We start from the raw sequence: 26,001 nt of genomic DNA on the forward strand, positions 1-26,001 counted from the left end.
CCTGGGGCTGCGGGGCGTGGCTGGGCCCCTTGGGGGGCGTGTCCGCCTGGGGCTGCGGGGCGTGGCTGGGCCCTTGGGGGGCGTGTCCGTCTGGGGCTGCGGGGCGTGGCTGGGCCCTTGGGGGGCGTGTCCACCTGGGGCCGCGGGGCGTGACTGGACCCCTGGGGGCGTGTCTGGACCCCTGGGGGCGTGTCCGCCTGGGCGGCGGGGCGTGGCTTTGGGGGTTACCGGGCGGTGCTCGCCCGACGGGCGGAAGCCGGGCTGGAGCGGCCGCCGCCGTCAGTCGGGCTGTCGAGCCGGCGCGCGCGCGGAGGCTGCTGGGAGGCTGCGGAGCCCTGGGCGGCGCGATGGCACCGGCGGCGGCGGCTCGCGGCGCGCTCCCGGGCCGGCTCCCCGTGCTGGCTTGGGGCCTGGCGCTGTGGTGCCTGTGCGGGGCGGGCCCGCTGTGGAGGTGAGCGCCGGCGCGGTGCAGAGCCGGCCGGCAGGGCTGCAGGCTGGTGGCTAGACAAGAAGGAACGGTGGTGCCCTTCTTCCTCTTTCTGAAGCCTTCCAGCTGGGGGCTGCCCCCGCCCCCGCCCCCGCGCGCTCTCACGCGCCCCTTAGCTCTCTCTGGGACGGACACACGGGCGGGCGAGCTCTTGGTAATCTGTCTGCTTGCTTCAGCCCTGCCAGGTTAATCCCCGGACACATTTTGACTTTCCCCCACTCTTCTGCGTTAGCAGTTGAGCAGTAGAAGTTTTTCTGTGTGTACACCGCTGGAGCGGAAAAGGGAGGGCTTAGTTGCTCGCGCGAAGTACCGTGTTCCCAGAGAGTTACTGAAAACCAGCTGCAAGTGTTTGTTTTTAATATTTATCTAAAGTAGGGCCCCTTCATCGGTGCGGGGCGTGGTTGCGGTGTGTATAGGGTGTGTGTGTGTGTGTGCGTGCAGGCAAAAGTTAGTCCCTATCTAAGAGTGTGGTCTTGGAGCCCCGCTCCTCGGAGACCTGCCCCGCGCAGCACAGTTGGTACCTGTGAGCAGCTAAGATAATAGAAAATAGAAAAGTACTTGGCGCAGTGAGGGTTAGCTGCAGACCTTAGACTGTAGTGCTCAGTTCTCCTTTAACCAGCCTCATGGATGCAGCTGATAGAATGGTTAGGCAGAGGGTTAAGGTAAGCCCCAAGGCCAGGAGAATCCCTTGTATTGGGTGAGTCTCCCTTAGCTTCCCAGTGACGTCCTCCTGGAGTATTGGAGTACTGCGAACTCTTATTAAACAGATGTACCTTCTTGTCTGATTTACAGATAGAGGTAGTTGGGTTGAGTTTTATTCTAAGCCTGCTGTCTTACCTCCCCAGCTCAGTGTGACCCTTTGCAAACAAAGTTTCTGTACTGGGCATGGCCAGAGCTTTAACTTTCAGTGTGTTCCGTCTCTTCTGTGGAGAAGGCTTTCATCATCCGTGTAGGCTTTTATGGCATTTGTCAGGATCCCAGGAGAACTACTGTAATTCTGTCCAGGGGCATACCACCGGTGACCTAATGCGTCCCAGTCGGTCCCATATCTTGAAAACTCCCTCATTGTTGCTTCAACTCTGCCTCCAACACGTGGACCCCTGGGGACAACCACACTACAGCTCCACAGTCCCCCTGGGAAGTCTCTGGCTTGGGAGAGCCTCCATTCACAGGCCTGGTGATATAAACAGTTTGGTCCAGGTAATGTGACAAGGCATAGAACACATACCATGCCCTAGATAACATGTAACAAGGCTGCTTCCCCCGTTAGGCTGTGGCTAACGCACATGACCGGGGATCATGCCCAGGCCAGGCTCTAGGTAACATATCCATAGTGGTCTCTGAGGTAGCACCCCGTCGAATATGATATTGACAGTACTTTTGTGCTATTTCAGGTCATGTTTTGCCACATGGATTGAGGGGGGTGGTGGTGGAGGTGGTGGTGGAGGAGGTGGTGGTGGTGGTGGTGGAGGTGGTGATGGAGGTGGTGGAGGAGGAGGTGGTGGTGGTGGTGGAGGAGGAGGTGGTGGTGGTGGTGGTGGAGGAGGTGGTGGAGGTGGTGGTGTAAAGTTTTAGAGCCTCGGTAGTTCACAAAGACGCTAAGGGATTATGAGTCTGTATTCGTATAAACTACCTGAGCATCCTGAAAAGGACAGCTTATTGCTCAGTTACTTTCCATCAGCAGGCCTTCCTGACTATACCCCTGGCCCACCTGTCCTCTTCCATTGTGTGTATGGTCTCCCTTACTCACAAGTATACATGTTCTTAGAGTGTTCTCTGCCTTCCTATGTGGTATGTACCTCAGGAGGTAGGGGACTGTGTTCCTGGTAGGATGTCTAGTCCCGTAGACTCTCTGTGCTGAAGGAGTGGTTGATGGGATGGATGAGCTTCTGCCACTTTAAAACATCCTTGAAAAACGTGTTTGTCTTTTCACAGAGGCAGCCACGAGTGGAAAAAACTAATTCTGACCCAGCACTGGCCCCCAACAGTCTGCAAGGTGAGCGAGCACTGTTTGGACTGGCTCTTTTGATCCAGTAAACCTGTGTGAGTTGCTTTGTATGCACAAGTGTCCACCTTGTATGTCAGGGGTATTATTAAATCTGCAGTGGCTGTAGTGTGGCTGGACCTCCTGACAGGTGACGTGCATGTGTTGGATTGGGGGTGGTGGTGGCTTAGAACACTGGAAGTGCGCTCCCTCTCAGTACTGGAGCTGGAAGCCGGAAACGAGGCCAGTAGGACTAGTTCTTCTTGGGATCCTGTGTCCCCTCCTCTTGCCCAGCTCCTACTAGAGGTGACAGGTCTTGGTGTCCTAGACTTACCCATGCCCTGCTCTAATGCCTGCCTTCTTCACGTGGCGTGTTAAGTTACTTTTCTTGTTGCCGTGATGAGATGCCATGACCGAGGGAACTTGTAGAAGCAAGAGGTTTTTTTTTTGAACTTACAGTTTCAGAGGGTTGGAGTCCATGACCGTCATGGAGGGGAGCATGGTGGCCAGGCGGCCGGCGGGCGCTGTGCAGAAGCAGTAGCTGAGTGAGAGTGAGTGAGAGAGAGAGACCGGGAATGGCGTGGGCTTTCGAAACTTCAAAGCTCACCTCTAGCAGTAAACCTCCTTCAGTAAAGCCCTTACCTGAGCCTTCCCAAAGAGTCAAAGGGTGAGGCAAAGACCACTCCCTGCTAGATACAACCAGCTGGGGACTATGGGAGCCAGTCTCATTCAAACTACTACACACAGCACCCCCGTCTCTCAGGAGAACACTAATTCGAATTAGGGCCAGCCTGACCTAGTAGGGCCTCATCTTATGTGGGAGTCTGTGAGAGTCCGGCTCTGGCCTGCTCCCACCTATGGAGGGTTCTTAGGTGGAGGAGAGAGGAATGAGAAAACATGAGGTAGAAAGATAGATCTAGACGACGAGGAGACACTAGAAAGCTTCGCAGGGGCCTGGGTCAATACCCAATGGCCCAGAGCTTTATTCAAAAGGGCCTTTTTATAATATGCCAAGGGGAGAGGCAAAAGACCTCCCCCTTGCAAGATCAAAGCACACTATACAGCCAAGTGTAGCTGTGGGGGACCTGTCCCCACCTTTTACCCCCAGGGTACTCTTAAGGAGTGAGGGATAAGAGATTTAGATAGAAATATGGAGGGGAGAGAGTAAACACAGGATAGCCTCGGGAGGGCCTGGCTCCTTATCCACCTGCCCGGAACTTTATTCAAAAGGGCTTTTTATAACAATGCCATGGGGTGAGGCAAAAGCCCTCCCCCTTGCTAGATACAGCCAAGTGTAGACCCTTCCGAACATCTGGTACCCAGGCCCGTGGTCCAGTCATCCTCTCATGCAGCCCTGTTGGCAAAGCAAGCGCAGCTCTCACTAGGAAACCTCTGTGGGCTCCCACATGTAGCCCCTTCCACACACCTGGTAAACACGCCCTTGGCAAAAGCATCTCCTTACGTCGCCCTGCTGGGTAAAGCCAGCTCAGACTCTCTGACCCTGAGTGATTGTAGCTCCCACAATCTTACTTTGATTATATCGATAAAGACCCTATTTCCAAATGAGGTTATGTTCACAAATAGGCAGTTTTGGACAGAGTTATATATCTTTTGGGGGACATGGTTCTGCTTTCAATAGGCCTGCACTGATTTCTTCCCTATGTGCTACTGAGGTCTTGTGTCTTTTCAGGCTGTCAGTACTGAGGCTCTTCTGTCCGAGTGCCGCCAGCTGGGGGTCTTGGGCTGGCTCATCCTTGTGGGTGGCTTATAAAGCTGATCCTGGAGTTTTGTGTGAAATCCAGAGTGTTTTGTCATATTGCTGACTGGGCATCAGTCTTGTTGATAGTTTTTCTGAAAGCCTGTTTGAGTTTAAAATTTGGGGACTCTTAATTCTTCAGCATGCACAACGTATCCAGCGGCTTTGATGTAGTTTCATCATCTCTTGCTAGGCTGAGAGCATTCTTGCTTCTTGTCTCTCCTTGAGCACGGAATAGTACTCGAGGGTTTTCTTCTTCATTCCCCGTCTTAATTTCCCGTTGACAATGAGGTGACATTTCAGTTGTCTTTGCCAAGTCACACGCTTGACCTGGAAGCTTAGAGCAGTGCTCTTACCACACCAGTGTGGTTCCCTGGCTCTGGTGTGGGGGTTGGAGTGGGAAAGTGTGAAAGGGAGCTGTAGGACGGGGGTGGGGGGGTGGGTGGGGGGTAGGAGGGTGTTTAGGTGGCTAGGACCTCATTGACTCTTCTCCGAGCAGGGGTGGCTAGACACCGTGGCTCCTGTTGCAGGGCCCATGTGAAAAGAAAGCTCTGCTCCAGGCCAGCACTAGAGGAGTTGCCCTGGAGGCCCAGGACTGGTCGGGCCTGTCTGAGGACGCATGGGTGTGCTGTTCCCTGGCAGGGCTGCGAATGTGGGTGGAAGTGCCTTCCTGCCTTAGCTTTAGGAATTCAAAAAGGAAATCAGTCACTAGAAAGTTGTCATTGTTGAGCAGTGTATTTCAAACCGTGGCCCACCGTGATGAGAAGGCTCTGGCCGGAGTGTGCTGTCTCTAGCAGCGGGTGCTGCCTCTGGTCTCCCCGCTCCCCCAGTGTGATAGACAGACGTGAAGTAGGCTGAGACACACTTGTCATGAACTCAAGAGGCACCGTGAGACCTAAGCGTTTGCTGACTGCGGACAAAAGCTGCCTCTTGTCTGAGTTACCGTCCTAAAAGCAGGTAGAGGCCTGACCGTGGAGCTCTGCAGAGGCCTTTCAGCACTGGTATGGCCCCTCAGTCACTGTGTACCTGCAGGAAATGAGCTTTCCTTAAGGGTGGAATTGGGGGACTGGCTGAGGCTTAGTATATGGCCTGTTGCCCCAGCCTCTAGACATTCAGTAGCAGGCAGCTCTCACTAGTGACCTGTCACGTGAATGAACTGGACTCTTTAGACTGCCCATAGAAAGAGTCTGCGTGATGGGGAGGTGTCTGGAGAAGAGGCGCACGATGTCCGTCTGTAGTAACTGAGTCCCAAGTGTTACATTTACCTGATTACTGTGTGTGTGTGTCTGTGTGTGTGTGTGTGTGTGTGTGTATCCGTGTGTATCCCAAGTTCTGTTCTGTTTCATCCAATCTGATAGCCCAAGTATATTTATTTCTATTATCATTTATTGTGGAAAAATTTCATCTTAGCCCACTTGGAGGGCCCTAAAAAGGTTTTTATCTTACTGAGATTTTTATCTCTGATTTTATCTTTATGATTGAAGTCAAGGATACACTCCTATTTTCACTCCATTACACTTGGCTTCAAGTGTTCAGTACTTACTACTTTCCTGGTGTGTTTGGGTCTGGTTCCAGAGCAGGCTTGAGAGTCTCAGAGAATCAGGTTGTCTTACACATTTGCCTCTGGTAAGTAGATTGTTCATAGGCAAATTCACATATCCATATCTGTGAATGTACAAAAAGGGCAAAACTAGCCACCTGATTCTCTGTCTGCTCAGTTGCCTGAGGACTGACCTAGCATGCCCAGCCCTGAAATTTCCTCATGAGTGTGATGCTTAGAACGGACTTACACAATTCTAACACCGTATTTACCTTCTAATGATGTACCTATGTCTGGTTGATGTACGTTAAAAGAAAATGGAGTTGATAAATATTTAAACAACCAACCACTTTCCTTATCTGTTTTTTCTCTAGGAAGTTAACAGCTGCCGAGACACTCTGGATTATTGGACAATTCATGGACTATGGCAAGCATCTGATGCAGTAAAACCTAAAGAAGTAGTTGGGAAAGCTAGCTTGAGTCCAGTCACCATGATTAGACATGTCACTCTTGTTAGAAGTTTATTCAGTTGACCAGATTCATATATATGTTTTCATACTTTTGTGTGCGTATGAATGTTTTATCTGCATGTATGTCCATGCACCACGTGTGTACCCGGTGCTTGCAGAGGCCAGAAGTGGGCATTGCCCCTGGCATTGGAGTTACAGGCAGTTGTGCACCACCATGCAGGTGCTGGGAATTGAACACAAGTTCTCTGGAAGAGCAGCCAGTGCTCTTTTTTTTTTTTTTTTTTTTTCCGAGACAGGGTTTCTCTGTGTAGCTTTGCGCCTTTCCTGGAACTCACTTTGTAGACCAGGCTGGCCTCGAACTCACAGAGATCCGCCTGCCTCTGCCTCCCGAGTGCTGGGATTAAAGGCGTGTGCCACCACTGCCCGGCACAGCCAGTGCTCTTAAGCACTGAGCATCTCTCCAGCTCCCCTTATCAAAGGTAAATAAGGATCTTAGGCCCTTTCTTACTTTGTTCTTGGGACCTATTACAAATAAATATTTAAAACTAAGATGTTAGATCCGTAGATAAATACAGATAATCTGTTTCACACACTTTAGGAGCGCCAGCTTCTCCACCATGTCTGCATTCTCTTTAGTAGTTCTTTACCTGTGCATACACTTGTGGTATTGAAGTGTTTGCCACCTTCAGAGTGGATGGGGCCCATACACCTCAGAACCCTCTGCGAGGAAAGAGCTGAGACTGGACTCCGTCCAGAGCTGTTTCCTACGTTTCCTCTACTGGCAATCCAGCCTGTTTGTTTCAAGCTGGACGTGTCTGACTCGTTTGCTCCTTTTTTTTCTGAACAAAGTCAGACTGACCCGCTGCTCAGAACCATCTTTGCTGACTGGCTGGGGTGGAGGGAGGCGTTCCTGACTAGCATCTGTCTTTCATATGCAGATTTTAAGGGAAATGCTTTCTAGTGTCATGTCAAGGCTTCCTAACCAAGGCTAATCTTTCTTCTTTTTCTTAAAATTTGGATTTCAAGGCCTGACAAAGCAGAAGATTGCAACCAATCCTGGCACTTTAACTTAAATGAGATTCAGGTATTGATCTTTTTATTGTACTTCTATTGCAAATAGAATGTTGAACTAAATGAACTTTTTCTTCAAAAGTGTACCTTCACAGTCATGTTTAAAATTACAGGCTACAGAGTGAGTTCCAGGAAAGGTGCAAAGCTACACAGAGAAACCTTGTCTCAAAAACACCAAAAAAAAAAAAAAAAAAATTACAGGGTCAGGAAGGAATTCCCTAGAACTGAGGCCCTGGGTCTGTTCAGTAATTACTGCTATCTACCACAACCCCAAAAAGTCAAAAAGGAAAACCAAAACCAAAACCACTTTTTCCTCCCTGTCCTCAGTCTGAGTGGGTGTTGAAGCAAGCTCAGGGGGCGGCAGATCCTATGTGGAGCTAGTCCTTAGCCCTGGGCCTCCGGGTCACAGTGGGCCCTGGGTCTGTGTGGTGAGAGACAGCTGTGAGCTGGAGAGCAGGCACCTGGTACCCAGGCTGGTCGTTCTGGCCACCGATGGCACGAGTTTCTAAGCAGGAACTCGGAGCAAGGGGGAAATGGTAGGCCTCTTCAGTATCAAAGGTCCTGATACAGAGCGGCTCATGGGGTCCTAGGTCAGGACTAAGTTGTGAGCTCATGAGATTTGAACGGAAGTGCCCCTGAGATCCTCGTGGCATATTGAACCTACCCCTACATGCTCAACTCTCCTTAGGGGGCACCGACAGTTCCTGTGTTTGGTCACATGTCACGGTGCCTGGGGTGTGGCAGGCCCGACAGGTGAATTCAGAGAGCCGCAGGTTTTGTTGTTGGGGGATGGGAAGAGCTGTCCTTTGCCCAGTGTCTGAACATGCACACGCTCCAGCTGTCATCTGAGTCGTCACCGGGTGCTCACCGTGCTGTCCGAAGATTTGGGGCCAGTGATGGAGGAGAACTGCACAGACAACTTCAGGCTTCCCTTGTTTCTCCAGAATCCAGATGCCAAGTCTGTCTGTCAGGCCAGGTCCCCCAGGAAACGTGTTGAGGTGAAAGTAGCTAATGAGGCCGACTGTAGCTGACTACCGATAGTAGCCGACTGTAACTTATTAAAAGTACATTTTGGGGGTTCGGCTGGAGAGGTGGCTCAATGCTTAAGAGCACTGGCTTTTTTTTTCCCCCGAGACAGGGTTTCTGTGTGTAGCTTTGTGCCTTTCCTGGAACTCACTTGGTAGTCCAGGCTGGCCTCGAACTCACAGAGATCCGTCTGCCTCTGCCTCCCGAGTGCTGGGATTAAAGGCATGTGCCACCACCGCCCGGCAGCTTTTCTTACAGAGGACCCAGGTTCAATTCCCAGCACCCACATGGCCGTTCACTCCTGTCTGTAACTCCAGTTCTAGGGCTTCCTGACATCCTCACACAGACACACATGTAGGAAAGACACCGATAGACATAAAATAAAAATGAATTATATATTTTTTTTAAAAGTTCAATTTTCTTAAAACCAAGTTTACTCAGTTTCTGTAGAGATTGTAAAAAGGTGCCAGTAGCCACTATATTGCAAGTCATGACATTGAAGTACCAGGCAAAGTTTTCAGTTAGCAACGTTGAACCTTGGGTAAACTGCATTGGAAGTGATGCTGTTGCTGCATAAAGCTTGAACCCAGCCTTGAAAAGGTGATGGGAAAGAGACCAGTGAAAATGAGGCCAGGAGAAAGGGGGTGGGGTAGAGTACTTTCAGTGAGTTACCATTCCCCGAAGGAAGGGCGATCCAGAGCAGCAGGGTTGAGCTGCCCTCTGTGTTGCGGGTCCAGCAGGTCTGTAGTAGCCATGCCCTACAGTGTCTCTTCCAGAAAGTCCTGGTTTTCTTGTGTAGCCTTAGTGTCCAGTGTGGTGTGTCTCCAACAGGAAAGTGCCCTAGTTTGGCTGTAAGTTACATCATCACCCTGGGCTCTCCCCAGAGGTCTCACAGGTGTATGTGTGTGTGTGTGCGCGCGTGCGCGCGCGTGTGCGTGTGTGTGTGTGTGTGTGTGTGTGTGTGTGTGAAGCCAGCCTGAGGGAAGTGGCAGGTGAGGGCACATGAAAGGGACAGCAGACAGGAGGCAGGCAGGGCTGTGCTTACATGGGCAGGGAGGCTGACCGGCGGGATCTTGACATGTGGGGAGCAGGGGAAAGCCAGGTTATCCTTTTCATGTTCCTTCATCTGCATCCTTTACACTGAGTTCTTTGTCTGATGGTTGTGTAGACCCTGAAAAAATGAGCTTGAGCCCTTTGGGCCTGGAGTTACTGCCTGCCAGGTTAAGAGGGTATATATGGGCTGCCTTACTCAAAAGCTCCTCTGGAAGTCAGGGTCTTACGTTTGTTTGTTGCACAGTCCTTTGTTTTAGAGCTGTTTTCTAATTACAGGAAAACAGTGCAGAGTTCACACTGAGTGTCCCCCATGGTCACTGTCCGTCCACACTCCGATTTTCACAACTGAGCCTGTATTGATACCGTATTGTTAACTGAAGCACACAGCCTACATTAGAGTGCATATCTTGTGTTGTAGTTTTATGGGTCTTGACAACTCAGGGAAGTACCCAGGGGAGAGGTGCCACTGCCTAAAGTCCCGTGTTCACTTGTCCCCACCTTCTCTTGTCATTCCTGATATCCAAGGTCACCATGGGTCTCCTTGTGTCTCAAGATCTGCCCTTTTCCAGAACGTCTTGTGGTTGGTGTTGCACAGTACATGGCTCTGTTCCAGACTGCTGCCTTCACGCGTGGCAGTGCATTTAAAGTTCCTCACGTGTTTCTGGGGTTCAGAGGCCATTTCTTTCTTCATCATTCTCTTATGTTATTTTATTGTTTTTTTTTTTTTTTTTTTTTTTCAAGACAGGGGTTCTCTGTGAAGCCCTGGCTATTCTCGAACTCACAGAGATCCGCCTGCCTCTGCCTCCTGAGTGCTGGGATCCAAGCCATGCACCACCGATGCTCGGCCTTAGTGTTCTCTTTTAAGAGCTTGTGTTCTCACATGCAGCTCTTTAATGTGCAGAACAAGCACAGAATCATTGGCTCGGTTAAATGACCAGAGATTGAGTGCTTTTGTTTAGTATGTGAGTTTGTTAGGTCTTGGGTAAACTTTTTGTTTAAATCACATGTAGGACCTTTTGCTAGACATGAAGATCTACTGGCCCGATGTGATTCACCCGTCTTCTAATCGCAGCCGATTCTGGTAAGTCTGAGTTTCTGTTGGCCGTATGCATTTTTAGCACAGGTGTGAAGAATTTCTAAGGGTGTTCTGGATGGCAGCTTGTGGGAGGCACAGAGAACAGGTAAGACCCTGTCTCCAGAGGCTGAGCACTGCTTTTTGTCAAGAAATGACTCTGGTATGTAGCTTTGAATGCCTTTCTCCAGTGGGTTAAAAATGAGGTCAGGTGGAATTTATGTTAGGAGCTTGTTTTCTAATCTATTGTTATTTTATCCATTGCTTCATTTAAAAAGTCCAGTCTCCCAAAATTTAACAAATCAAATGCTTGCATATTTAAAAATCAATCCAAATTAGACACTCAGAGAGAGAGAGAGAAAAAATGAGAGAATGCCTTAAAGGTAGTGATCTCATGGTGACCTGGTTAGAGACAAGGTGAGAGTCTCACAGGGACAGTCTTCCTCCAGGTCAGCAGGAGCTGAACCTGGAATTAACCCAGTTGTTTGAAAAGTATTGTTTTTTTTTTAAAAGAAGATAAAATCGATTCAACTGAAGGTAATTTTTTTCTACATCTTTTTCCAATGTGAAAATTATTCATATTACTGCTAATAATATCTTTCCAGATATCTTAATTTAGACTAGAAATATTTCTGTGTAGAATTTTTAGAGGAATAAAAAGCTTAAGTTTGGTAAAATGCTTTAAAGCAGCAGAATGTAAATGATACCCCTTCCTGGATCATAGTGTTGAGTACGACTTTTTCTTGAGTGCGTGCTATTTTAGGATTCATGAACCATAATGTGTAGGTAAACAGAACACTCAGTGAAGCTTGGGTGATGAATAGCTTACTAGATCGGATCTCGGTTGTCCCACACACTGGATGCTTTCCCGCTGAGCTAGACTCCCAGTATTGTTGTTAATTCTGAGAAAGCGGCTCATTAAGTTGCTCAGGGTAGCCTTGAACTCACTTTGCAGCCCAGGCAAGCTTGAACTTTCAACTTAGTTTTTGAATTGAATTGAGTGGAAAGTCCTCACTTCAGACTTGAGGAGAATCCTTTATTAGAGGCTGACAGGGAATGGGCTCAGGTGGCCGTGGTGACAAGCCACCCTGCCTCCTCTTTGTTCCTTGGGTAGAGTCATGCCTGGGTTGTGCCCCTCTCTGGAACTCCCTGGCTCACGCATTGGCTCTGCAGAGGACCACACACTGTTGTGCGGTGTGGCAGGTGTCACAAGAGTGACATTTCCTTCTTTCTCAGTTAATTGGTTATTATTTGAGTATATTGGGGCTTTTGTTTGTTTGGTTGTTTGTTTTGGTTTTGGTTTTGTTTGTTTTTTCCAAGGCAGGGTTTCTCTGTATAACAATCCTAGCTGTCCTAGAACTCACAGAGATCCTCCTGCCTCTGCCTCCTGAGTGCTGGGATTAAAGGTGTGCGCCACCACACCTGGAGTACGTTGTGATTGTAGAGATGCCATGGAAGTGTTTGTGTTGGGAAGCAGGACAGGAGTGAGCAGTGCTCTCTGGAGAGGGTTGGATGTTGCTGGGGTCTGGGTCTTCTGTGACAGGCTCAGTGCATGTGACAGCTCGTTCTAGAGCACTCATCTGAGCATTCTCACGGTGAATCTCACAGGAAACATGAATGGGATAAGCACGGCACTTGTGCTGCGCAGCTGGATGCCCTCAATTCCGAGAAGAAGTACTTTGGGAAGAGCCTGGACCTGTACAAGCAGCTTGACCTCAACAGGTGTGTACACGTCTCACTGCAGGCTTTCTGTCATTGACCTGAGGCCAGGCTACTGGGAATGAGTGTGCAACACTCCTGCTAATAACCTGTGTGTTATGGTCCCTGAAAGTGGTGTGGTGGGCTCATTCCTGGGCAGTAATTGAGCCCCTGAAATGTTTGACCATTCTGGATTAAGACCATAGAGTGCACAGACTTAGGCTGCCTCCTGGTGTTGACTTGTCATTAATGAGTCAGCCCCTAGGAAGTGAAGACTGACAGGCATGCTATAACCTCTGAAAAAGTTGCTGCCTTAAGATCATTTCCGTAGAGACAATAGATCTTTATATCGGTTGTAGCGCTCCTTGGACAAGTGTGAGGTGGAGGAAAAGGGTCCTTTAAGCCCTAGAATGAGCCAAATCCATGTAGATTTTTATGGCCTGTCCTGACCTCAGTTCTGGACTTGGGGAATATATTGTCACCATACCAAGGTAGTGAATATGTAAGGCAAACATGGTCTGCAAGGCTAGTGGTCTGGCCTGACCCTTTTCATCTAGACATTTCTGTTGTGCCAAGTGTATTAAGTGCTTCTTATTTGTTTATTGTTTGAACTTGTTATGTGTTTATTAGTTTCGTGTGTGTGTGTGTGTGTGTGTGTGTGTGTGTGTGTGTGTGTGTAGATGCTTCTCTTCGTCCACCTTCACACGGTGGGCTCTGGGGATTGAACCCAGGCTGTTGGTTTTGTGTAGCAAGTGCTTTCACCTGCGGAGCCGTCCTGCTGGCTCTTGAGTGTTTCTCATTGTGACTGAGCGTCATAAGCCAGTGAAGTCTGAGAAGGGTGAGGAGGGCATCAGTGGGGAGCTCAGCCTGCAGTGGGCTGAGTGTAGACAGCCTCCAAAATGTGTGACTGAAGTCTTCGTCCTCAGGCAGGTGGTCCAGGAGTGTGGCGCTCTCAGGAGTGCAGTTAGTTCTCTTACCCCAGACCCTGGAGAGCTAGAGAGCTTGGTAGCCCCGCACCCCCATGTAAGGACAGGGAAATGCAGGCTGTGAGGAACGAGAGATCACCAGACAGCAGAGCTTTGATCTTCAGGTTCCCCGGCTTCTAGACATGTGGGGAATAGACGTCTGCCGAAAAGGAAGGCTTTTACGGTGTCTGCACACACTGCTTTCATTTGTACAGCTTGTTCTAGTCAGAGCAGTTCTCCTTCAGATGGGAATAACCCGAGATCCTTTGCTCATCAATCATCTTTAAGGTTCATGAATTAAATCTGCTCACAAGATCAATAAACCTCTGTTGGTTCTCTGCACACATGCTTTGCCGCTAACACAGAAAGACTCATGATGGTGTGTCGCCGTCTCGCACAGATAGTTTTCTGTGTCATTGTGATCAAAACACAGCTGGGATTTGAATCAGTTTATCTGGCAGTGGGAGAGGAGGGGCAGGTGCCTCTGGAGAGATGAAATATCCAAAGAATGCCCTGGAACGCCTGGAAGCCACCAGCCAGCAAAGCACAGGGTTGAGAGGCCTTGCGACCCTTTCTGACATAAGTTGTGCAATTTGGTTATAAGACCTCTTTAGATCTTATCCCAATGATACAAAAATCATGGTTGGTCAGTGCTCAGATTTTGGAAGTTCCTTTTGTCTTGTAAAAATTTGTGTTATTAAAAAAAGAAAAAGGTGGATGGTGGTGTGCACCTTTAATCCCAGCACTCAAGAGGCAGAGCCAGGCGGATCTCTCTGAGTTTGAGCCTGGTCTACAGAGTGAGTTCCAGGGCAGCCAAGGCTACACAGAGAAACCCTGTCTCAAAAAAAATTATTATTATTATTATTTTTGCATTATTAGGCTGGGTATGGTGGCACATGCCTTTGATTCCAGCACTCTACTCTGGAGGCAGAGGCAGGTGGATCTCTGTAAGGATGAGCCCAGCTTGCTCTGCATAGCAAGTTCCAGGCTGACCAGGGCTACACAGTGAGACCCTGTCTCAAAACAAAACATCCACATATCTGCATTATTAAGTACATATCCTAGGAGTTGCATACCAGTGACGGTAACAGACCCCCAGCATCGTGAGTTGTGTGTATAGTTTATTTAACCTGTGGGGTTTTCTGAGAACACACTATCTCTTGCAGTAAGGATAACACCTTTGGAAACCCTGACGCCAAAAGTGTAGGTTTTCCAGAAACCTGCTGGGCACTAAGAAGCCACTATGAGGAATCCCTGCAGGAAGGTCCATCGTGTACTTCTGGAGCACAGGCAGGTGGCTGTTAAAGAGAAGCTGCCATTCCAGAAAGGCTGACAGACAGACCCACAGAGAGCTGCTGCTGCCGAGAGTGGTCCCGGCCCGGGAGCCACACACTGTGGTATGAGTTGAGGCTAACTCACCTAACCAAATAGGAAAAGAAGAATAACGATTGTCAGGAGCTGGAAATGGCCTAAGTAACTCCTCTTTGCAGCCTTTGAAGCCTGGTAGTTTCTTCTTGTCAGAGACACACACAGAGCTTTTACCCTTGACACACTGCTGTCTAGACACAGCCACTCACTGGCTGTCAGCAAGTGAGCCCAGAGGCCTGCTAACTGGAAGGCACTCCCAGGTGGGTAGTGCTTGCATAAAATGTCAAAGAACAGTTGTAGAAGAATGATTACTCTCTCCAGTTCCTCCAGGACAAATGGAGAATCCCTGTCTGCTTCATAACATAAACAAGGTATCCTAACTGTAAAGGGTGCTACACATTTCATAATGTAAAGGCAGCCAGTCGGAGAAGCTGCAGAGCCGTGGGGCAGTTCTCAGAGCATCTGCAAGTGTAGACATGGGCTAGCCCTGGGCTGTCTTCACTCAGAAGAGGACACGACACAGCGTGGCCCATCTTTCTCTTATTTCCTGGCCTCTTGCATCAGGTGGAACAGTATGTGACCACAGGTGCTGAGCAACATTTTCCAGTAATGCCATTAAAAACAGCAGTAAAACAATCTAGTCAAAAATTGTAATAACATGTTAAGCTCAGTTTATCCAAAGCACTAAAGTTATAACTTGTAATAAATATTGTTTTGAAGTTGGAATATTTTATACTTCGTAGGAGCTCAGTGTTGATCATATACTGGCAGCCAGGGCAGGCAGTGGCACACTTACATGGATTTGGGGGTGTTTCTGGGGTTTCAGGGACCTTTCCTGCTTTCCCTTGCTGCCACAGACTGATGACGAGTGATGATGAGAGAAAAAGTTGCAGTCTCAGACCCACCCCCTTGGGTCACAATCCTGAACCACCCAGGAAATTGTGGGACCACAGAGAATTCCTTTGCAGTGAGTGGTCGAGGGACTTTTACAGTGTGCCTCCAGTATTTTTGTTTGTGATGAGAAACTGATAGAATTCTAGGCTCTAAGCATTTAAATTCTTGGAAGATATGGCCAGCACAGTTCTTCAGGATAAGCCTGGAGTCGCATGAGACAGGGTAATCTATGGTGCAGAGCCCATGTGGAGAGTTGCTTGCACAGGGTATGTTGCTGTGGATGGGGTGGTGTGGAGTATACCACGGTGCAGCGTCAGGTTCTGTCCATGCCTGTGTTGGTGGTGTGTGCCAGGGCCAGAAAAGAGGGGCTGGGAGCTGCCTCTTGGCTTTCTTGTTAGTGGATTTATTGCTGGAAGTCAGAAAAGACTCCTTTAAAAGCCTCTTAATTTTCACTGTGAAATCCAATGAAAAGAACAAAGTGAATGTACTGTCATAAAGCAGCTAATTTTAATTTTTTATTTCAGCATACTGCTAAAATTTGGGATCAAGCCGTCTATCAATTACTACCAGGTAAGGCTTACTTACCTTTAGCCTTCGTCTAGAATCTAGTGTTTGTCCCTGGGGACATTCGGAAGGATCCATTCATCTTGTGAGCCCCACCTGGGTCCTAAAGTGACCCAGCACAATCTACTTGAAATGGATTTTCCTTGAAGTGTTTGTGTTTGCGTATGAATGTACACTAAAGGCTGCTTAGGCCACTGACTCTAGGCACAGATCTGTGGTTCTGCCAAGTCCTCCAGGCCTCAGCACAGGGTACATTCAATGTCATGGTGTTTGAGGGTAAACAAACTGGCTTTTTATTTTTCATGTAAACTACATGACACAGGAAATAATGTCACGTCTTATTGACTAAGAAGGACATGTACAATGTAGATGCTTTCAATTCTGGATTATCTTTTTTGTTTGTTTGTTTGCCTTAGAGGGATGTCCCTCAAAAGCTTGAAATATACCTAGGCTCACAGGAGAGTTCGAAGACTGTTGCTTTAGAGCGATTCTCTGAGGTGGTTTTGTGTTTATTGTAAGGTGTGGCTCTAAAAACAGCTCCAGAGGACCATTTGGGACAGGGATGGACACTGCAGTCACTGCAGTGTGTGGACTGTCTGTAGGACTGTGTGCTCCTTTTCCTGGGTGATGTGTAGCTCTCCCTCTGTGGACAGTAGGGAGTTGGACCCTGGCCCTGAGGAAGGAACTTTGGCTGCCAATTAAGTTAGACCCTTCTGGGCAGCCTTCTGGGCATGAGGGTTTGTAAGGCTTCCCCAAGCTCACCTGGACTCCTGCTTAAGCTGATGGGCAGCGGGAGGTGGGGTGGGGGGTTTTTACAGTTTCACCTGGCTTGATGTTCAGAGATGGTATCCATGGTGATGGGAATGACAGCCTGCTGCCGAGCTGCCTCATACACTTGGTAAGGTGGCAGGAATACCAGACAGTGACTTGGAAAACTCCTCATCTAAGAGCATCTGACGTATCTGCAGGCTTTTAGCTTTGCATCCAACATCCAAGCCTGTGTCTGCTCATGTGCTCTATGGTGCATTGGTGCTGCTGGAGCCCTGGGAGGAACTGGTGACCTGGCATTTTCCAGAAGTTGGTGGCTGGGGTGCAGTCCACAGCTTGCATGGGTCCTGAGGTCCTTGGGTGATAGGGAGCACAGATGTAGCTGGAAGGTGAGAGCAGGTCTCTGGAGACCCTGGAGTAGAGGGTGCATGGCATGGGGACCAGGGTGGTAAGAGCCATGTCATGCTGTAAGACTTAGGCAGCACTGAGAAGTTCCTAATGAACCTGTGTCTTGAACAGTGTGCTGGTTGCCTGGTGCTAGAGACCAAGGACAAAGGGAGACATGACCTCTAGGGAGGGCCAAGGTTGTGCCATGTGGTAGCTGCTAGACTTGGCTTTGCAGGGCAGGCCCTGGCCTCTGTGGGACTCAGTAAGGGGAAGGGTGATAGGTGCAACCAGACAGTGTGAATTCGAGGATCAAATGAGGCAGCAGAAGGGGATAGGAGCGTCCTGTAAAACAAGTCAAAGTCCACAGCAGAGAGGACGGCGAGACGTGGGTAGAGAAGCATCTGTTAGAGGAGCCATAGCACAGAGACTGAGGACTGCAGATGTCCTCCTGGGAGGGAAGGAGAGGGAGAGGAGCATGCTCCAGAGTGGAGCGTGATGGGGGGCAGGGGTGGTGTTGACCCTATGGTGGACAAGTTTGCAGCACACATGGTCTAATTTTGTAGTTCCCTGATAGAAGGCGGGTGCTCTGAGGGACCATTTTTTTTTTTTCCTGTGGTGGCGGCTGTGCCCCTGCAGGGAAGGGAGCTGCTGGGGTGAAGGTTTGAGGAGTTGGTAGGCCTGAGGTGAAGCTTTGGGGAATCCCAGCAGTCAGTTGGCAAGGGTAGCTTTGGGGAAGGTAGCGTAGAAGAGAGAAGCTGGGCTAGGCTGGAGACAGGGAAGAACAAGCTACTCAGTGGAGAGGAAGATGAGCAGAGAGGAAACTGTTGGGGATGTTCGGACCTCCCTGGTAGAGCCTGGTAAGTTGGTAGTGGCTTGTCCTTCAGTGATGGTTCCAGGACATCCTCAAGCTTTACTCCAGGTCCTCTATGTGGGGGGTGCTCTTTAGAAATAAAAAAAAAAAATCAGTGAGTGTGTGAGCATTCTCCTGTTGAAGTTCATTGCTAATGCTTTTATTTAATATCAGCTTGCAGATTTCAAAGATGCACTTACCAGAATCTATGGTGTGGTGCCTAAAATCCAGTGCCTTCTGCCAGAACAGGTCAGACTTGCGCTTTGTCACCTCTCTCTCCCTGGAAAAGATGATTTCATTTTTCTGGTGCTTTAGTCTCCACTGTGGAGTTTCTGGGACAGAGTTACATTTGGGCATGTAACATGTATATAGTTCTAAGTTAAGCGTTTGTAAGTTTTCAAGATTTTTTTGTTTTGCTTTGTATGTTCACTTATTTGTTAGGTTTTGTTTTTGAGACAGGGTTTCTCTATTCTATAACTGGCTGACCTGGATCTGGCTGTATAGACCAGGCTGGCCTCCACCTTACAGAGATCACCTGCCCCTCTGTGTGCCGCCACACCTGGCAGTTTCTAAGCTTTTATGTTGCCACTCTTAATCACTTTAATTGTAGCATACTGTCTAATTTCTAGACAAAATTGTATTTTTTTCCAGCTTATAAATAAAATTGAAGCTGGGCTGTGGTGGTGCACACCTTTAATCCCAGCACTTCGGGAGGCAGAGGCAGGTGGATCTTTGTAAGTTTGAGGCCGGTCTGGTCTACAGAGCGAGATCCAGGACAGGCACCAAAACTACGCAGAGAAACCCTGTCTCAAAAAACCAAAAAATAAAAATAAAAAATAAATAAAATTGAGATTCCTCTGGCTGCTGGGAACTCTCTTGACATTGACTTTGCCAGGGTCCCCATGTGAGCTTTGGTCACATTTGGGTCAGTGTGCATCTTTAGAGTCACTTGGTGAGTTTTTGTTTTTTGTCTTCCAAGCTGAAAACACCTCCTCACCACAGGCTTGCAGGCCAGCAGAGGTGAGCCATGGTGACGGTGAGGAACAGGCCTCCACCCAGGTCCCCCCTGAGCACCAGCCCTCCTCTGTCTCTGTCTCTGTCTCTGTCTCTGTCTCTGGTCTGGAGCCGCTGCTTTTGTTATTGTCAAGTGCTGAAGCGCTGTGACCCCCAGATTGGTAATAACCCATGGTTTCTGAATTCTGAGGTGTCTGCCACTGTGACCCCCAGATTGGTAATAACCCATGGTTTCTGAGTTCTGAGGTGTCTGCCACTGTGACCCCCAGATTGGTAATAACCCATGGTTTCTGAATTCTGAGGTGTCTGCCACTGTGACCCCCAGATTGGTAATAACCCATTGTTTCTGAGTTCTGAGGTGTCTGCCGCTGTGACCCCCAGATTGGTAATAACCCATGGTTTCTGAATTCTGAGGTGTCTGCCACTGTGACCCCCAGATTGGTAATAACCCATTGTTTCTGAGTTCTGAGGTGTCTGCCGTTTTCTGTTTTAGGGAGAGAAGGTGCAAACCGTTGGTCAGATAGAGTTATGCTTCACCAAGGAGGACTTCCGTTTGCGGAACTGTACTGAGCCAGGTGAGCAGCTCCCCTCCAACCAGGATGCCTGGCCGGCCATGGGCGCTTCCTCCACACACGGGATGATGGTCTGTGAAGATGGTCCAATCTTCTATCCTCCGCCTGCAAAGCCCCAACACTGATGTTCACGTTTAGGAAATATTGTATGTTCCACAAAGGAAGAACAAGTCACCAATTATTGCTTTCTAAAAATCCACCCAAAAGTTTCTTAAAATGCGTTTGGCTTTTTTCTTGCGTGTTAATGAGTTGATTTTGGTGCAGTCTAATTAGTAGGTGCTCCTGTGCTCTTCCTGCCAGCTGCCAGCAGCTGGTGTCAGGCCTAATTTCCTGTCCTGAAGTAGCTAGATTCACACGGGTAATTCACAAGAACTTGGAAGTCTTGGTACAACAATTTTTTATTTTGGTCAAGCTTAAATTATTCTGTTTCTTTTTTTTTTAAATTTAAAAAGGTTTATTATTTTGTGTGTGTGTATGATTTATGACGTGTGTATGGGGTGTGAACATACCATGGAACCCATATAGAGGTCAGATATATGTTGCTTGATCCTAACGGCTCCCTCAGGGGTGGGGCTGAGAAAGCATGGTGTCAACGGCACAGACACCGGGAGTCAGTTGAAGGCAGACAACAAACTGGTTTATTTAATAATGGGGAAGGATTTATATTCCCTCCTCCCAGCACCCAGTCTGTGTCCCAGTCTGGTGGCATTGTGTGGTCGTCCTTCATTGGCTGGGCACGTTCAGGAACTCTGACAGCGCCTGTTGCTAGGTCCTCAGGCAGACTCCAGGTGGCTCATAAGGAAGTTTATTATGCACATGCCTTGGCAACTGGTCTGAACCAATTTCCTCGACCCTATGGGCCTGTCCTATTACAAGAAGACAATTTTGGGGAATCATTTTCTCCAGCATAGGTTTGGGGGATCAAACCCAGGTCATCATGTTGCAGTGAAATAACACTCCCCAGTGAGAAATCACTCTACACTCTCAGGGAATAAGGACAAAGGACATTCTTTATAAGGACACTCTTTAATAAAGTGTGTGTCTGGTCTGGGAGCCTGGCTAGTGCCAAGAGACTGACCATGGGCAGAAATACTTGACAGTTTATATAGATGTTGGGCTGTAACATGGCGCATACATTGCCATCTGTAAACCTCCCTTAAGTCCCTGCGTGAGTTAACTTTGAGCAATTAAACATGTTTTATAGAGACAGACACTGCAAGTTTTGCCATTTTGGTGGGACAGTAGATTTACAGAGCAAGGATACTGTCATTTTACAGTGCAAGGATACAGTTATTTTTGAAATAGATTAATGTTGCTCTTTGCAAGTAATTGCTACCCAGGGTCATCTGCCTGTCTGGCAGAATTATGTTCTTCGTAAGAGGGCCAGGATTTTATAGGCAGCTGTTTTCCAGTGCCACACCCCTTTGACCTGAATGGTAGAGATGTTCTTTTGATAGCAAATAGGGCCTGATGACCTACTGTGTGCCAAGGTTGTCCTTTTTGTTTTGGGAATAGGGACTAATGGGAGGTGGCCGTCTAAGTGAACAGATCCTAGCAGAAACATAGTCTCAGTGAACCTAAACTTCAGTTGTGTCAGAGACGCAGTTTTCCTAAAGTTTCTGACAAGTGTGGCCGGTACGGCACTTATATTTGAGTTAGGTCAGAGGCAGACTCCTTTTTGTAACATGATGTTTCCAAAGCAAGTGTAGTGCTCAGTCCTTTCGACATCAGCCGTTACTCCAGTCCTGATCAGTGCAGCAAGCACTTTTCCACGGAGCCGCTGCACTGGCCCCATCCATCCTGCTTGTGTAACAGACAGTGGTGCAGGTAGAGTGGTAAAACATTTTACATTTGCTTATCCTCAGAACAACTCTTTTCAAAAACGGCATCATTAAAAACGTCTGTGTCGATCCATGTGACTGTCTCTACCAATTAAAGGCTTTCAGATTGGCTCAGAAGACTTGGTGTCTCTAGGAGACACTCCTGAAGTGCAGTGCGTTTAGCAGGATTCACCTGGTGCATGGGTTGGTAAACAGCCGTCACTGTGGGGGGGTTGCAGGACCCAGTCTCCCCCGCACAGGATGTGAATTTATACGGTTGCTCTGTGACCAGGCGTTAGCGAGGATTTGATCAGAAGCGGTCCTTCAGCTTCTCTGTGTTAGAGGAAGGGGCTGGCCTTGCTTATCTGCTGGGATAGGGATATGGCCTTGGGGCCTTGGCCTATGCTGTGCCCCACATTACCGCAGTCCCCTCTTCCTGACCTGTGCCTTTGCCCCTCCCAAGGGCATATCTGTTTCTAGTGCCCCTCACTGGTGCTTCAGAGGGTGTATTGCTCTCTGTGGGGAGGGCCCAGTCGGAAACATGGGTAAGTAAGGGGCTTGTCTCTTGTCTGGACTGACTGGCTCCTTTGGTGTCCTTTTGTGGGGGAATTGTGTGCCTTGGTCTTGTGTAGAAAAAGGTTTCTGCAGGAGGTTGTATTGTCTCTCCTCTTTACAACTGTTTTCGTGTTCTTGGAGGAGCCAGAGAGGCAGGGCTTGTAGTTTCCCCCACACTCTACCTTAGTCTGCTTCTGTTTGAAACAAGTCATCCTTCTTCAAAAGGGGCATATTTGTAATTCTAGTTGGCATATTTCTTAAGAGCAGCCTGAATTCAAATAGGCTGGCGTGATGGGAAGGTGTGGGCTGTGAAATGAAATGGGTCATGTGAAGTGCATGTGCTGCAGTCCTGTGGTCCTCCTGCAGGCTGAACACAATGCAGTCCTGCTGATAGCACAGCAGGTCTCAGCGCTGTCCTAGACCAGTGCTCCCATTTCCTGTTCCTGTTTGTGTTCTGGCCTCCTGCACAGCACCAGGTAGTAAGTTTTCCATAGCCTTGGCCAAGTCAGGTAAGTGTGGGATTTGATGAGCCAGGGGAGATGTGGAGAGACCAGTTCCAAATGCTGGTTTCCGAAGTCAGGAAACATGAGCTCACTAAAGCACCTCTGACCTCCTTGTTCTCCCTGTGAACTTGACAGGGATGTTTAGGACAGGCCCGCAGGTGGGTGGGAACCTACATTAGGGTGGATTGCACATACACTGTGAGCCTGGGACCAGTCCATCCTATGGGGTGTGGAAGGAAGGCAGCTGTTCAGGGAAGGACGGTCCTTTTGCCTGGAGCATCGGGGAAAGGAAGACCCTGAAGCTGGACCTGGAGGATGGCCAGAGTTAAAGGTAAGAAAGTAGACGCTGAAGGGAACAGACGCATGGAGATTGTCCCCCAAACTAGCTCCCACCCACAATTACACTGCCATCACCTCTTGCCTTGGTGTGTGTGTATCCTACCCAGGATACTTTGCCCAGCCCTGGAGCAGCGCCTCCCATTCAGGTAACTGCATGATGTGGGCTGAGTGATCGGAACTCGCCTTACGTCCTTCTCAGAGCTGGCATTTGATGGCTCTCCCCACCTATCAGCTGAACATCACACCCGCTCTGTTTGAAAGGGCAAAGCATCATACATGTTTGTGTCCCATTCACCAACTTAGTTCAGAGCCTCACAGTTTGTTACCTGGGCTGTTCTACAAGCTTAACCGTGTTCACACTGCAAATGCCGCTCTGGACACCTGTCCCCCAGAGGATGGGTTTTCAGCCTACAGTTCACTGCTTTCCACTGGCCCCACTGGTGCCCACCAAGGGTTATACCGGAATGCACCTTCCTGCCATGGATGGCCTGGGACACACTTGCTCCAATAACCGGGAAAATTCTCGCTGTGGCTTTAATGCCCTGACCGACTGAGACTTGAGATGAGGTCCAGCAGATCGTTTTCCCCTTGGAGTCCATGAATGAGTATTCATTTAAGATTTCTTTCAACCTCTGCATTTGCTCTGAAGTTATGTAAATATCATGTTCCTCATCATAGTCTGTATTCATTTCCTAGGAAGTCAGTGGACTCAGGTGTCCTATTTCATTCTGAGTTAAGATCCATTATTTTCATGGTTGTTCCAGTGGGAGTCCCCAGCTGGTGTCTGTGTCTGCTTCTCATGTGTTCCCAGATCCTGTCTTTCCAGGGAGACAGGCACTGTTCTTCACACACATTTATGTCTGAATTGACCTGCATATGCAGCAAACCACAAGTTCATGCCAGTTCCAATTCTGATCTATTAGCAAGAGGATTATTATGATCATTTCCCTTTCCGTCTCAGCCCCCGTTTCTCTATTAGTAAACCTGGCTCTTAGTCCCTTTGGTGTCTTTGCTTATTTGATGGATCCACTGCTTAGAGATAAGCTCCTGCTTGCCGCCTCTGCCTCACCATGTAGATGAGGATGCTCTGACTCCACACTGATTGCCTCTGCCTCACCATGTAGATGAGGATGCTCTGACTCCACACTGATTGCCTCTGCCACACCATGTAGATGAGGATGCTCTGACTCCACACTGATCGCCTCTGCCACACCATGTAGATGAGGATGCTCTGACTCCACACTGACCACCTCTGCCACACCATGTAGATGAGGATGCTCTGACTCCACACTGATCGCCTCTGCCACACCATGTAGATGAGGATGCTCTGACTCCACACTGATCGCCTCTGCCTCATCATTAGATGAGAATGCTCTGACTCCACACTGACCACCTCTGCCACACCATGTAGATGAGGATGCTCTGACTCCACACTGACCACCTCTGCCACACCATGTAGATGAGGATGCTCTGACTCCACACTGATCGCCTCTGCCTCATCATTAGATGAGAATGCTCTGACTCCACACTGACCACCTCTGCCACACCATGTAGATGAGGATGCTCTGACTCCACACTGACCACCTCTGCCACACCATGTAGATGAGGATGCTCTGACTCCACACTGAGCTGCTTTCATCCTTCACCATCCCGAGTCTCTGATACCCAGGAAAAGGAAGGAAGATGTTACCAACTTTCAATGCTTCATTTTCACAACCTGTAGAGTTTATCACGTGCATCCCCAGGAACTAAAATTCTTGCAGATGTAAAATGCAAGCAGTAGCATCAGAGAGCACGGTACATGTGTAGCAATACTAGATATGCCCTAAGAGCTCGTACTCAGCTGAACATTTGTCTCGACACCCTGCTCTAAGTTTCTGCAGAGGGATAAGTGCAGGAAGATTGCATTGGACATTTCTTTGCCCCCACGTAGATGGACTCTAGGGTGGAGTTCACATCGAGAAGCCCTGGAGGCTGAGGACTGGGGCTGTTGCCTCCCTCCTCTGCAGAGCTGAAGGAACATGACCTGTTTCTTGACCCTGTGTTTTTACCATGCTTCAATACCATCTTTTACATAACTTGTTTCTACCTTCTGCCTGCTGTTTTTAATGTTTCCCAGCCCTCTTGGACTGTGTACCTCCCTAACCCCGTGGAAAGATGGAAGCCGCTCTCCAGGCAGCCTCCGGCAGCAGAGCACAACAGAGCTCGTCAGCGGAACAGGGAGGGTTCAAGGGAAGGCCGAGCTAACAGGCAATGTTCCCTTGTCAAGAGCTGGCAGGAGAGAAACGGCCTTGAGCTGCTGGAGAGACGCTGCTGCTGTGATGACGTCTGTACTCGGAGTCTCTTAGCACAGCACAGCCACACTACTCATGTCCAAGCTCTGGGGCCTCCTCACATGTGGGTGAAGTTTGAATCTTCCATTCAGCATACTCTTCTCCAGGATGGCTCTATGGTGACCCTTCCTCTTAGACCTTCCTTATGGTAGGTGGTGGTTGCCTTTGTAGGGACCTTCCCCCATTTTTTCCAGGGTGCTCCTGAGGAGAAACAAATAAGAAATATTAGGCAGAACGATAGGCCTAGCTAATGAGAAGAAAGAAACACTGGATAGCTTCGGGAGGACCTGGGTCAATACCCAATGGCCTAGGACTTTATTCAAAAGGGCTTTTTATAAAAATGCCACAAGGTGAAACAAAAGACCTCTCCCTTGCTAGATACAGCCATGAAACAAAAGACCTACCCCTTGCTAGATACAGCCAAGTGCAGACCCTTCCAAACACCTAGTACCCAGGCCCATGGTCCAGTCATCTTCTTACGCAATCCTGCTGGTAAAGCAAGCTCAGATCTCATTACGGAAACTCTGTGGGCTCCCACATGTTCTAAGACCCCCTCCTCTTTGACTTGCTACAGACTTCTGAGGAGCAGATGGAGGAAGCCAAATTTGAGAATGATGGACAATTACTGCATGGTCAGTATCTCAGTTTGGTTGCTTGTGCGCCATGCCTTATTGTCTTCTCCCCAAACGAGAAGCCAGTAAAAGAAACACGATTCCTATATAGGTCTCTGGTGAAACTAGGTCATGTACCAGGACCCAGGCAAGACTTTGCCAAGGTGCTACCAAGTCATCACCAATCTGACCTCAGCCCCTCACCAGCTGTGCCGTGTCTTCTGTAAGCTGTTTGGTGGACCAAGAGCAGATACCAAAGCTAGTCTCCAGCCACAGTTCACGTCCCCATTTTCTCTCTGAT

At 48.8% G+C, this 26,001-nt stretch overlaps 1 protein-coding gene across 1 annotated transcript; it reads left to right on the forward strand.

Annotated features, from left to right (window-relative positions):
- The first annotated feature begins 257 nt into the window (after positions 1-257).
- Positions 258-19,756, forward strand: Rnaset2 (ribonuclease T2). The gene is made up of 9 exons (XM_006975944.4): positions 258-451; positions 2,423-2,483; positions 6,142-6,194; positions 7,264-7,321; positions 10,398-10,468; positions 12,068-12,181; positions 15,909-15,954; positions 18,128-18,202; positions 19,461-19,756. Exons 1-9 carry the CDS (start codon positions 348-350, stop codon positions 19,662-19,664), a joined length of 786 nt encoding a protein of 261 aa, XP_006976006.2. The 5' UTR covers positions 258-347; the 3' UTR covers positions 19,665-19,756.
- Positions 19,757-26,001: the final 6,245 nt, after the last annotated feature.

The sequence above is a fragment of the Peromyscus maniculatus genome, chromosome 16 (assembly GCF_049852395.1).
Source record: "Peromyscus maniculatus bairdii isolate BWxNUB_F1_BW_parent chromosome 16, HU_Pman_BW_mat_3.1, whole genome shotgun sequence".
Classification (NCBI taxonomy): Eukaryota; Metazoa; Chordata; class Mammalia; order Rodentia; family Cricetidae; genus Peromyscus; species Peromyscus maniculatus.